At 37.4% G+C, this 13018-nt stretch overlaps 1 protein-coding gene and 1 long non-coding RNA gene across 3 annotated transcripts in view; one reads left to right on the forward strand and one right to left on the reverse strand.

Moving 5' to 3' along the window:
• The window catches only part of egfra (epidermal growth factor receptor a (erythroblastic leukemia viral (v-erb-b) oncogene homolog, avian)), a 66340-nt gene that overhangs the window by 23180 nt on the left and 30142 nt on the right, over window positions 1–13018 (reverse strand). For both annotated transcript variants that reach the window (XM_082173925.1, XM_082173924.1), the window contains exons 2-12: window positions 10776–10927; window positions 10366–10552; window positions 9969–10103; window positions 9790–9858; window positions 8091–8209; window positions 7031–7172; window positions 6543–6659; window positions 5443–5569; window positions 4124–4197; window positions 3930–4020; window positions 499–698 (exon numbers count right to left, since the gene is read on the reverse strand). In XM_082173925.1, the coding sequence (XP_082030051.1) occupies window positions 499–698; window positions 3930–4020; window positions 4124–4197; window positions 5443–5569; window positions 6543–6659; window positions 7031–7172; window positions 8091–8209; window positions 9790–9858; window positions 9969–10103; window positions 10366–10552; window positions 10776–10927 (1413 nt within the window). The remainder of the gene's footprint in view (window positions 1–498; window positions 699–3929; window positions 4021–4123; window positions 4198–5442; window positions 5570–6542; window positions 6660–7030; window positions 7173–8090; window positions 8210–9789; window positions 9859–9968; window positions 10104–10365; window positions 10553–10775; window positions 10928–13018) is intronic.
• On the forward strand, window positions 706–2324 carry LOC309501878. The gene is made up of 2 exons (XR_014207026.1): window positions 706–1169; window positions 1242–2324. It is a non-coding gene; the product is annotated as an uncharacterized lncRNA (long non-coding RNA).

The following is a 13018-nucleotide window of genomic DNA, read 5'->3' on the forward strand; positions in this document are numbered from 1 at the left end:
ACATTTAATACAATTAAGCACACTTATTTTGCACAAGGGTTTGGCTAATATGAATACAACATTTTCTATTTCTATTCTATTTCCATGTCATTTGTTTATTGTTGGGCCTTTGAAATTCATGGCAATATTAATCAATAGCATAATTAATTATTTGATGTTAAGCACATTTTTGTTAATTCTGTATGATCTATACAATTAAGTGCACTTGTTTTTCACAAGGGAAGACTTGGAATAAAATAAAATGCAGAAGTTGACTGGACTGCTTTTATGTTTTGTGTGCTTTTTTGAGCTTGACAAATCAGTATGAACAGCATTTGGAAAAGGATTGTGTGAATATTCTTTAAAAATTCTCTTTTTGTGCTTCACTGATAAAGACAGCCACATACAGTGCAAGCTTGGAATGACACAAGGGTGAGTATACTTTCAACAGAATTGTAATTTTTTGGGGTGAACTAAACTGAAATTCTTTGACAGGTGTTATTGTGATAATTAATTTACCGCAGATGGCAGCATCAGCATTTCCTGATATTTTGGCAGTCTGGGATTCAGATTTGAAGAGGCGTTCCCACTGGTCAGGGCCGGTGTAGCAGAGATTCTTATTCGTAGAGATATGCACGTCACCATCACTGATCTCCCTCAGAGACCGCAGGCCGATGTGTGTGATTTTAGTTTTGGTGACAGCCAAGCTGAATGTACCTCTGTGGGAGCAGGAGAGAAAGATGGAGGTTCTGTATATGCAAAACAGACTCAAAAAAGTGATTAATTTAGGAGCAGCTGGCTAATATGTAAGTTGTCGTAATCCGTCAAAATTATCTGAGACTGCCAACATATTTAAGCTTTCGGCTTTCGCACCGGAGGAACTGTTTCGTAGTTCCTAGAACTAATGGCGGAAGTGACTGCTTTTTGGCATGTTCGCACCACAGGAACTGGGAATGATTTTAGTTCTAGGAATGCCTTATTAGGGGGAACTAAATTAGCTCCTACTACTGGGTCAAACCCAGCACTATAGGAACTACCAGTGACGTTAGTGACGTGTACGTTGTTTTCAACCATATATCTTCCTTTCTTACACAGAACAACTTCCAGGACAACAACCAGTCTGGTTTCAAAAGCGGACACTCAACTGAGACTGCCTTGCTCTCGGTAATTGAAGCTCTTCCAAATCCTCAGTTCTCATCCTGCTGGATCTGTCTGCTGCCTATGACACAGTTAACCACCAGATCCTCCTGTCAATCCTAAAGACGAAGGGCATCTCGGGAACCACACTCCAATGGTTCAAGTCTTACCTCTCAGGTAGGTCCTTTAGGGTGTGGTGGAGGGGTGAGGTGTCTAAGACCCAACATCTAGCTACTGGGGTGCCTCAGGGCTCAGTGCTTGGACCACTTCTCTTCTCCATCTACATGTCATAACTAGGATCTGTGATTCAGAAACATGGCTTTTCCTATCACTGCTACGCTGATGACACTCTACCTCTCATTCCAGCCTGATGATCCGACGGTTGCTGCTCGCATATCAGCCTGCCTGACAGACATTTCTGGCTGGATGAAGGACCACCACCTTCAACTAACCTTGCGAAGACAGAACTGCTTGTGGTACCGGCCAACCCAACACTACACCACAACTTCTCCATTCAGCTGGGTTCGTCAACCATAACTCCATCAAGGTCAGTCAGGAACCTTGGAGTTGTGATTGTTGATCAATTGAACTTTACAGACCACACTGCTAGAACTGCCCGATCCTGCAGATTTGCCTTATACAACATTAGGAGGATCAGGCCCTTCCTATCAGAGCATGCTACACAACTCCTTGTCCAAGCGCTTGTTCTATCCAGACTGGACTATTGTAATGCTCTCCTGGCTGGTCTTCCAGCTTGCACTGTCAAACCTCTGCAACTGATCCAGAATGCTGCAGCTAGAGTGGTCTTTAACAAGCCGAAGAGAGCACACGTCACTCCTCTCCTCACAAAATTGCACTGGTTGCCAGTTGCCGCTCGCATCAAATTCAAGTCACTGATGTTTGCCTACAGAACAACCACTGGCTTTGCTCCCTTTTACCTAAACTCATTACTTCAGACTTACGTGCTATCCAGAAACTTGCGCTCTGCAAGTGAACGTCGTCTTGTGGTGCCATTTCAAAGAGGCACAAAATCTCTTTCTCTGACCTTTACCTGGTCTATTCCCTGCTGGTGGAATGACCTGCCCAACTCAACCAGAGCAGCTGAGTCCATGGCCATTTTCAAGAAACGGCTGAAGACGCATCTTTTTCGGCAACACTCAATCCATTAGTACTAACACTTTATCTTCTATTCTATATCTATTTTTTTTTTTTTTTAAGTACATACTGTATACTGCGTTAGATTAAACTGGGAAGGGTCATAGCACTTGCATATTGTTGTCCTATTGTTAGTTTAACTGCTTCTATTTGTTCTCATTTGTAAGTCGCTTTGGATAAAAGCGTCTGCTAAATGAATAAATGTAAATGTAAATGAAAATGTACGCTGATTGGCCAAACGCACGTGAAACACCAGGACCTGCCATTTAAAAAAAAGCTTTGTAAACAAAGATTTTAGCCTATATATTTACTCCAGAAACTAACTCTACGAACATGGAAAACATGGAGCTCTCAACCTTTACGCTAAGGAGAAAATCCAACGCAAGTGACCAAGTGAAACATGATTATGTATTTCTGCTCAGCTAGTGACATCAACCACACAGCAAACGCTAATACTTTTTCATATACTGTCTACTTTCTTTGTATAACAGATCTATCTAATAACATATTAGACAGGACTGTTAAACTGATCGTAAACTAATGAAGACGGAGAATGGGAGTGCTGTTTGCTCAGGCTCTGGCGTTCTCAGTGCAGTCAAAATAAAAGTCACAACAACAAGCGCGGCTTACGTCACTTCAGAGTTCCTACGGGCAGGGCCGTCGCATAGACTGTGCGAACTGTGCAACCGCACAGGGCCTCGCGCCAATAGGGGACCTCGCAATCCTGCTGGTTTTTTTTTTCTTTCTTTTTTTTCTCACCACTTTTTAAAACATCTCGCGGCACGAATGTAACAATTCTACAAATAAATAAAACATCTCCAGTTAACTGGAAGAGCATTCATTTCGTTCGTTTTTTTTTAAATAAGAGAAAATCTATCGCTGAAATGTGTTTTTTTAAGTGATCAAAGTGCTCGTTGCAGCTGCGATCAGTGGCGCTGATACAGTGTTTTCTCGTGTGGCTCGCGCACACGCCGCACTGTCTTCATTTGGACGCGCGCTTCAATCCGTTGCGGATACTCGTGTCCCTGCTTGATACAACCACTGATGAACATAATCGGTTTTGATAAAAAACAAAAAAGAATAAAAATAAAATAAAAAATAAAAAAAAACTATACGAGAGCGGATTTGAACCCAGAACCTCTGACACGCTTGGCGAAAGTTCTACGCCTGGACCATTAAGATATCTGTGTCGTAAGCGGATCTATGTATGAATTCACACAAATTCTCGAGCTGACTTGATTTAAAGCCACTCGTTGCACAGTTATAAATAAATAGCACAATGAAATAAATAATAGTCATAGCTGAGACTATGTGCATGATTATGCTGTATTATTCTACTTGATAAAAACGTATTGCAGCGAGATTATGCGTGCAATAGAACTAGAACAACAGCTAAGTCCGTGTGACTGTTATTCATGCGCAATTGTGCATCCACACATCAAAGAGCAGGGCCTCGCATTTCAAGTTCGCACAGGGCCTCGCACCCCACCTGCGACGGCACTGCCTACGGGCGTTGCGAATGCAACCAGGAAAATGACCCTAGCGGAACCATTAGTTCTCGGGGAACCACCCTGGTGGCTAGTTCATATAAATAAGTACCTTGAACTACCCGGTGCGAAAGCCCCTTTTGAGGACTACAGTATTTTTTATTGACTTACTGCTGTTTTGTCCGTCCACGGATGACCTCAAGGTTTTCAAAGGCGCTGAGGGATGACATGTTTTTCGGCCACTGCTGAATCACCAGGTAGCCTTTGAGTTGGGTGAAGAGGAAGTTTATGAACACTCAAGGTCCCCTACATGATACACCATTTTAACCATTATAATGTCCAATATTAAACCACTGCATTCTCACCAGTGATTTCTTTTACAGTTCTGAACACGTTGAGCTTGGCTGGGTCCAGTCCTGGAGTTTTAGTATGCTGGTCACTGCAATAATAAAAAATAAAAATTACTTTCTTTCTGGTAATCAAAAACAAAATGATTGTCAAATCCTAACGTCACCATAAGCAGATTGATATCAAAGAGTTTGTGGAAAATTTGCCTCAATCACACAATCGAAATGCTAAGCAAATGGCAAAAAAATATTGTAACATTATTTCGATTTCCACTTTAGACATTCTACTAAATAAAACTTTGCAACTACATGTCAACTAACTCTCATTAGAATATTAGTAGACTGTCTGATGGTCCTCAACAGACATTTTACTGACTATAAGTAGGGTTGGATATCGAGAACCGATACCAAGTTTCCAAGAACCGGGGATTCAATAAGACACGCATTTCGATTCCGCTTATCGATTTCTGTGTGCAAATTTTAATGTGATTTCAAACCATTCAAGCACTAGAAGACGCGAAAGAAACTCAATTCAGCACTTGTGCGCTGTTACGCATCCAAAGCGCAGGCACCCGCCTCTCATACAGTGTGCGAATACTGAATTGAGTTCTATTTCCCATCTTCTTTCGCTTGAACAGACAAATACACTCAAAATTATGTTAAAATATCTTCGTCGGTTTTGTCTTTTGTAAACATAAACGGTTGAGAAAGAAAACAGTATATTGTATAATATCAGCATAATGGATCCATGCAGCTCTTAAAGTAACAGCAGCCTAATATTCCTGCTGCTGTCTGTGCCATTAATGTTAATCAAAGAACAAAAGAAAAAGAAAATCACTAACTGATCTTGAATGAATATTTTTGTAATTTTAATCGAAATGAGAATCATTAAGAATCGGAATCAGTAACCAGAATCGCTAATATTCAAATGATACCCAACTCTAGCTATAAGTAACTTTGCAACTACTTGTCAAGTAGACCTGTCATTAGAGTATTAGTATTTAGTTAGTATTAGTAGACTGTCTGCTTAATATCTGCTGACACTAAATGCTCCCTTACAGATATTCTACTGACTATAAATAACTTGTCAATAACTATAAACTACATGTCAACTTATTCTACTAGCTCAATCCCCAAACTAACAGTCTAATACTCTAATGAGATTTAGATGACATGTAGTTGAAAAGTTACTAATAGTTAGAGGAATGTCTAAAGTGGACTATCGAAATAAAGTGTAACCAAAAATATTTGAAGGATGTCTTTAAGCAACATACAATGGCACTCAGCATTGTGCAGTCCATTCTTTGTTATCAGAGAATGTAAAATATCATTCTCACCCTTTGAATGTTGTGGTGAGGATTGCAACACCTCCGCTGATTTTTGTGCAGTTCTCAAAGGAGTCGATGTTGGTGGCATTGATTGACAGGACATTGGACAAAGGCCCCATTCCAAGCCCATTGCAAACTAAAGGGTTGTTAGAACACACATTAAAAATTAACTGCAACTCCTTTCTTAGGTGAATAACTAGCCCTAAAGGCAAAACTAAATTCAGTACTTATGCTACCAGTAAAAACTTGACTGAATTTATGCTTTGAATTATCTTAAAAATCGAATTATGACAAGTTTAAATGGTTTGGGGTAACATTTAATTTAAAGAAATTAAATAATTAAATATGTTGAGCCAGTATAAAACTTTTATTTAGCAAGGTCATATTAAATTGATTAAAATTGACATTTATAAAATTACTAAATATTAATATTTTAAATAAATGCTGTTCTCATAAACTTTCATGAACTTTCTATTCATCAAAGAATCCTGAACAAAATGTACCGTTTCCACAAAAACATTACGCAGTGCAACTGTATTAAAAACTGATAATGATAATAAATGTTTCGTGCGACATCATGAAGACTGGAATAGTGCTGAAAATTCAGCTTTGACATCATAGGAATAAATGATTTACAAGTTAAATAAGTTTTACCTTGTAATAATATTTTTGATTAAATAAATGCAGCCTTGCTAAGCATAAGAGACTTCTTTCATTAAAAGAACACCAAACCTTTGAACGATATTGTACACACACACACACACGTGTGTTTTTTATTTAATTTGATTGAAATACAACACATCATGGCTATATGTTGACTGTATTGTTGGAAAAGCTTAGTTACAATAGTTGGCATGCAATACTACGGAAGGACAGATCACTAACAGACACTGCAATGGATTGTCGTTTTTATTCCTTCTACATAGTTTTAATTATATATTTTAAATTATATTAGAATACAGTTGTAAATGCAACTAAAACAAGACTAATGTGTTTGTCAAACTAAAAAAAAAAAAAAAAAAGAGAGAGAGAAAACAAACAGACAAACAATCTTTCCACTTAAAAAAACCCATCTTGTTGTCGAACCTGACCGGCAGTCTCAACTGTACCTTTTGGACACAGGCCATCACACTTCTTACATTTCCGAACTCCACCCTCATCCACCTCATAGGTGCCAGGGCTGCATGTTCTCACACATGCCCCATGGTCTGTCACGACATAGTTATCTGAGAAAAACATCAAACCATCAGTCATTCCAGAGTCGTTACCCACAACCAACCAGCAAACACAATCCTAATGCGTCAAATCATTCTGTCATAGTTATCCTGCTTTCTGAGATGTTATTCAGAAACCAGAGTTTGAGTTGCAGGCTCACGCTCCACACGAGAGTGATTCTCTTTACCTGGATTGTGTTGTTTATATTTTAACCCTGAACACCTAAAACATTAATCTCCAGAATGCAAGAATTCAAGACCTAACAGCTTTGAATTTGCATGAAAGATATAATTAGAATCTGGTTGTGTGTTTCAAGTGAAAAAAATTAAATAAATAACAGAGTGAAGATTCGTGTCTCATTCTGACTTCAGCCTGGCCTTACGTGGGCATTTGTTGATACAAGTTGCCCCAAAGCTGTACTTCCCGTGGGGGTTGAGAGCGAGCTGGTGGGTGTTGGGGTCGTAGAGCATGAGCCGTGGACATGCGTCCTTGCATGTCCCTTCATCCTGGAAGTCCTTACAGGCCTGCAGAAAACAAACAGCATTTCCCATGAGGCAACTAGTCCGAAATCATTGCCCTTGAGGTTACATTTACTGCAGCTGTGCACTTCATCTGTAATAAATGTTTCACTGTAACAAATGTTTCCAGCCGCTAAATAACTTCTAAAAGGTTTCTTGTATTTTTTCAAAGGCTTATATACGTTATAGTACACTATAGTTAAAAAGTTTTTAACAAAAAAAAATGAATACTTTGATTATTCAGCAAGGATGCTTTAAATTGATCAAAAGTGACAGTAACAAGATTTAAAATGAAAGTACTGGTAATTTAAGGTAACTACATGGGTTAAGGTTAGGTTTAGGGGAAGGTTCAAGGTTAGTACCTATAGTTAAACCCAGTTATAGTTATTGCTATAATAAGTACATAGTATGTACATGCGAAACAGGACTGTAACAAAGATTTCTATAGATTTCTATAAAAAAAAAAAATGCTGCTCCTTTAAATATCTATTCAACAAAAGTATCACGGTTTCTAAAAAAATATATAGCAGCACAACTTTTTCAACATTGATAATTATAAGAAATATTTCTTAAGCAGCAAATCATCATATTTGAATGATTTCTGAAGGATCATGTGACACTGAAGACTGGAGAAATGATGCCGAAAAGTCAGCTTTGATCACAGGAATAAAATGCATTTTAATATATATTCAAATAGAAAACAGTTACTTTAGTTTTTATTAACACATTCAAGTGGCTGTGAATTTCTCACATGTTGAGTCATACTGCTATTATTATTCACACTAGTTCAGTTCATAAATACCAATAATTAACTAACTGTATTTCCGCTCACATATAGCATACAGTATGTGGTAAATGATAAATGAGCAAACAATAAATGGTTGGGAAATGAATCTAACGCATCTGCACACGTGTGTTTCTCACCAGGCAGTCGGTTGGTTTGGGTCCAGTGCAGCCAGCAGCACAATGTTCATTGCAGCAGTCCATAGGTTTGAGTCCCTTACACCTGCCCGAGCACTGCTCCGCACAGATCACCTTAGTCACTAGATTCAGAGAGAGAAGAAATGCTAACTGACAAGTAGGGGTCAAGTAGTGTTCTTCGGCAGTCGTGAAATATAAGTCAAGGATCAACTAAACAAACTAAAGAGGAGCATTTAAAAAACAAATACTCAAAAAGCAGAAATCCTTACAGAAATCCCAAAACTGTCAATTAACTGCATTTTGCAGTGTCATTGTGCATTACTAACCAGTACAGCATGAAACAAGATAACCCAGGTTTAAGATAACCAAGGGTTAAATGTTGTGCTGGGTTAACAATTTAAAGTCTAAGAACCACAAAGTGTTTCTAGTTGCCTAAATAACTTGCCTAAATAACTTGCCTAATAAAAGTTTCCTGTTTTTGATTTTGTTGTATTTTTTTAAATGCTTCAACCATGCAACATTTTGGGTGAATGTGTGTACTGTATATAGATATACATATATATGAATTATTATACTCCCTGTTTTTTTCAGTTACTCGTGCAATCTCGTTTACGTAAATGTTGAAGCTATGCGTTTGTGGATTTATCATTAAAGTCTGTTCCCTGTTCTAATCTCCTTTGTCGTATGTGTTCCTTGCAATAACCCAGGGTGACAACAGTAAAAGGTCTGCAAAGTTTTAAAGAGCACAGTGCACGACAAATAAAGTTATTGTCTCCTATAAAAACAACAATCGATTCTGAGCTGCTGAAACGAGTTGTCAGCAATTCCTGTCTCACTTCCTGTTACATACCCACATAACAATGTAGCAAATTTGAATAACGCCAGTCTATGGTCTTCATTGGATGCCCGTGAACAACGTCTACTCCCTGTATTTCATGTAGTTAATTATGTCAAAAAGTTTTCTGCTTTCTGCGCTGCAAAAGCAAATCCAAAAAAGGATGAAACGGAAAAACGGATTCCATTGTTCCTGTTCACACAACTGTTTATCAAGCGTTTAGGAAGCCTCCAGAGATGAAATTCAGATATGATAATGAGCAAAAAAAACAAAAACAATTTGTTTCTGACATGAGCTGTAAGCAGTGACCAATCACAACAGACTGGGTCATCTGACCAATCAGAGCAGAGTAGACCAATCACAACAGACTGGGTCATCTGACCAATCAGAGCAGAGTAGACCAATCACAACAGACTGGGTCATCTGACCGATCAGAGCAGAGTAGACCAATCACAACAGACTGGGTCATCTGACCAATCAGAGCAGAGTAGACCAATCACAACAGACTGGGTCATCTGAACAATCAGAGCAGAGTAGACCAATCACAACAGACTGGGCCATCTGACCAATCAGAGCAAAGTAGACCAATCACAACAGACTGAGCCATCTGACCAATCAGAGCAGAGTAGGATATCAGAAAGGCAGTGTTTAGAGAGATTGAATCTTCAAATAAACTGTTTTCAGAACCAAACTTTAGAATAGTAGTGTGTATGTAGTAAGTATATGTGTTCCCAGTTGCTAGCTTTTAAAAGGTTTCTTTTTTTTTTTAAACACTTCTACAAAGAATGTTTTCACTAATTTACTAAAAAGCCTGAAAGTAGGAAAAACATTCAAATTCAGATACTCGAGTAGTTTAGGACCACTTACTTGTTTGGCAGTTTTGAGGGCCAGGGCCCCAACAGGAACCATTGTGACAGATTGGGTCACACTTCTCACCTGCGGGAGGAAGAGTAGAACATTCTTAATCAACGTGCAAAATTAATTAGTACCATTTAATATGTGTGTATATATTTTAAAAAGAATAATAATAATCTTGAGGGACTTACAGTATCTAGCCAAGTTTGGTTTCGGCTCTATGATTGTAGGCTGGCTCTTCATGTTCAGAATATCAGTCCACTGGATGGTCTCCACATTACATAAATGACTGTTACTGGTAAATTTTATTCCACCCTTCAGTATTTCTAGGAGGGAAAATTACAGTGTTTGAACAATGCATTAATGTACTGTGTGACGAACTTCACTTAGAGTGACAGTTGAAATTTAGGTCTATTATTGTTTTCCAAATATAACTTTCAGCACTAGGCATGGAGATTAATGAATGTTATTCCCTCTACAAAACAAATGTGCAAAAGACACACAGGTCAGTTAGTAGAAGCATGTGTTATTCTCATTTGGAAGAAAAAAAAAAACTAGGACAAAGAACACTTTTATATAACCACATACCAGTTAAGCTAGTCAGTGGTAACTGGTTCACGCCTTGTCCGATGCTGATGTTGGAATTTAGTAGGACGGCCAAGGCAAATTTTTCATCATAAAGGGAGTGGCCACGAATGATGCGCAGATTCTCAAGGGGAATGCTGGGAGCAGAGTTGATCCCAATAAGAACATACCCACCAACTTCTTGGATGCTCTAAAAATCAGAAACATTAAACATAAAGCTCACTAACATCCAACACTAATACTATATAAAGAGTTGTTATACTGCATGATTTAAATATTGTTGAGGCATCTGTCGTAAAATACAAAATATAATAAAACATTGGTATATAGATGACTTACAATAACCAAACAGTAAGATAACACTAAAATAGCACTGAACGTAGTGTTTGTAAACACACATATATATATCATACCCTGAGAAAAGACAAGTCGTGTTTTTCTGTCATATATGTGATTTCCAGGTTTTCCAGAACCACGGTGCAGTTGCTGTACATTTTCACCAGGATCTGATAATGGTCATCCACTGTTCCCAGAAGGGTCAGTTTGTTGTTCGCTCCCTGACACACTTAAACACACAGAGAGAAAGAACAATTCAATCCACTGAGGCCTTCATGGAAAAAAGCATAATAATAAAACTCAAATTCCAATAGAAGCAAAAATGCTTTTGGTTTCTTTTTGCAATTTGTTTATCCATTAAACCTCCCAACCAAATTATTTTTGAACATACTTTGAAACACATTGGAATCAGTTTTATTCATTCAATAATACAGTAAGACATGGGGTCAGTAAGATATTTTAAATTAAATTAAAATAATTTTATTGAGAAAAGATGCATTAAATTGATCACAAGTGATTTTTATTAGGCTATGTTACAAAATATTTCTATTTCAAAATAAATATTGTTGTTTTTTTAACTTTCTATTTATCAAAGAATTCTTTAAACAAATTACAGTTTCCTCAAATATATCAAAGTTTTTAATGTTGATTGATTATATGTCTGTGACGTTTTTAATATGAATTAAGACAAACCATGTGTAAATTCATAAGTCAACACTATTGCTGAGTATTTTCTCTTTAAAACTGCAGTGAACCAAAGACGGTCTCAAAAATGAGGTTTGAAATCTCCAATGTTTCTTCACATCGTACAGGACGAGCTTTAGCATATCATTAACTATGACCCCGCTCTGAAGCAGAGGAGTCTCAAGAGAAGCCATACTGGTATATCTGTCTGTTTATATGGAAAATAAGGTATATTTAGCAATATAGCAGGTGAATTATGTATATGATACATATTCTTGAGCACCAAATCGAGATGTTAAAATGATTTCTGAAGGATGATCAGCTTTGCCATCAAAGGAATTAAGTATATATATATTTTTAAAAACATTAAACTGTCAAAAACAGTTCTTTTGCTTGTAATAATATTTCACAATATTACTGTTTTTCCTGTATTTTTTTTTTGTAAGTCTTGGTTGAGAATAAAAAGCTTTATACTGTACACAGCCTTCTTGTTTATTTCACATTTGTGGAATTTTAGCCCATTTTGCAATGCAAATTTGTTCCAATTACACAAATTAGATGGAGTGTGTCTGTAGACTGCAATTTGCAGGTCAAACCACAGGTTTTCACTTGAATTTAGGTCTAGGCTCTGGCCAAGCCATTTCCAAAATCTTTATTAAATACAAATAAAAGACTAAAATGATTGTAATAAATCATCTGTGAATGCAAATGCTAGAGCCAGAGCCAATCTGAGGCATGTAGGTGTCTTTTGCAGCTAATGAACCAATCAGAATTCAGTGTAGGTGGGCGTTTGTTTTAAGTGCTCTGAGCGGCAAAGGAAATACTATGCGGTGGGCCAAGAAAAATAGTGCTTGTGGCAAAGAGAGAGCTCGTATGAATGCTACGAGAACTTACTCTTTCTCACACACTCATCTGGGAAAAAATAACTACTACATTTCCTCATTTGGTCTATATTGCTGCAGAGACACCATTATGAAAAAAGCAGCAATCAAAACTGATAAAACTGTGAGGCATCAATGATTAATGACAAAATTTGTATCAACAACCCCTATTTTGCACCACAAGATATCCCCTATGAGACCAACATCTTGGCAGTTTCCACTAATAGATGCATCAGACTGTAAAATTGTGAATAATTGCATTACTGCATAAGTAATAATTAAGTTATTGTGCAACAGAAGACAGATCCAGTCATTTCAAAAGTGACTTTCTAAGACATCTTGATTAGGAAAGGGTGATGGGAATTCCCACTCATTGGAAAGAAATTATCATTCAAAACGTTAGATAAGACAAATATAACAGAAAAAAGTAACCTCAATACAAATACAAAACAATGAATCAACAGTGATGTGTTCATGGCTTCTGGTATGTTCTACTACAGTCCTTTCTCTTCTTCCTCCTTAATTCTTTCATTACTTTATCCTCAATATTTCCATCACTATACAATACTAAATTGCAGTGGTCTTCAACTGTGGTGGTGGTGGAAAATTTTCCTTTTTAATCAAGCATGAATGTATTTCTTCTGCTGGACACAAAAGAAGATATTTTGAAGAATGTAACCAGACAGTTGATGTACCCCATTGACTTCCATAGTATGGAAATAAAATACTATGGGGCCCGTCAACTGTCTGGTTAC

Source organism: Leuciscus leuciscus (genome assembly GCF_965113295.1).
Source record: "Leuciscus leuciscus genome assembly, chromosome: 6".
Lineage (NCBI taxonomy): Eukaryota > Metazoa > Chordata > Actinopteri > Cypriniformes > Leuciscidae > Leuciscus > Leuciscus leuciscus.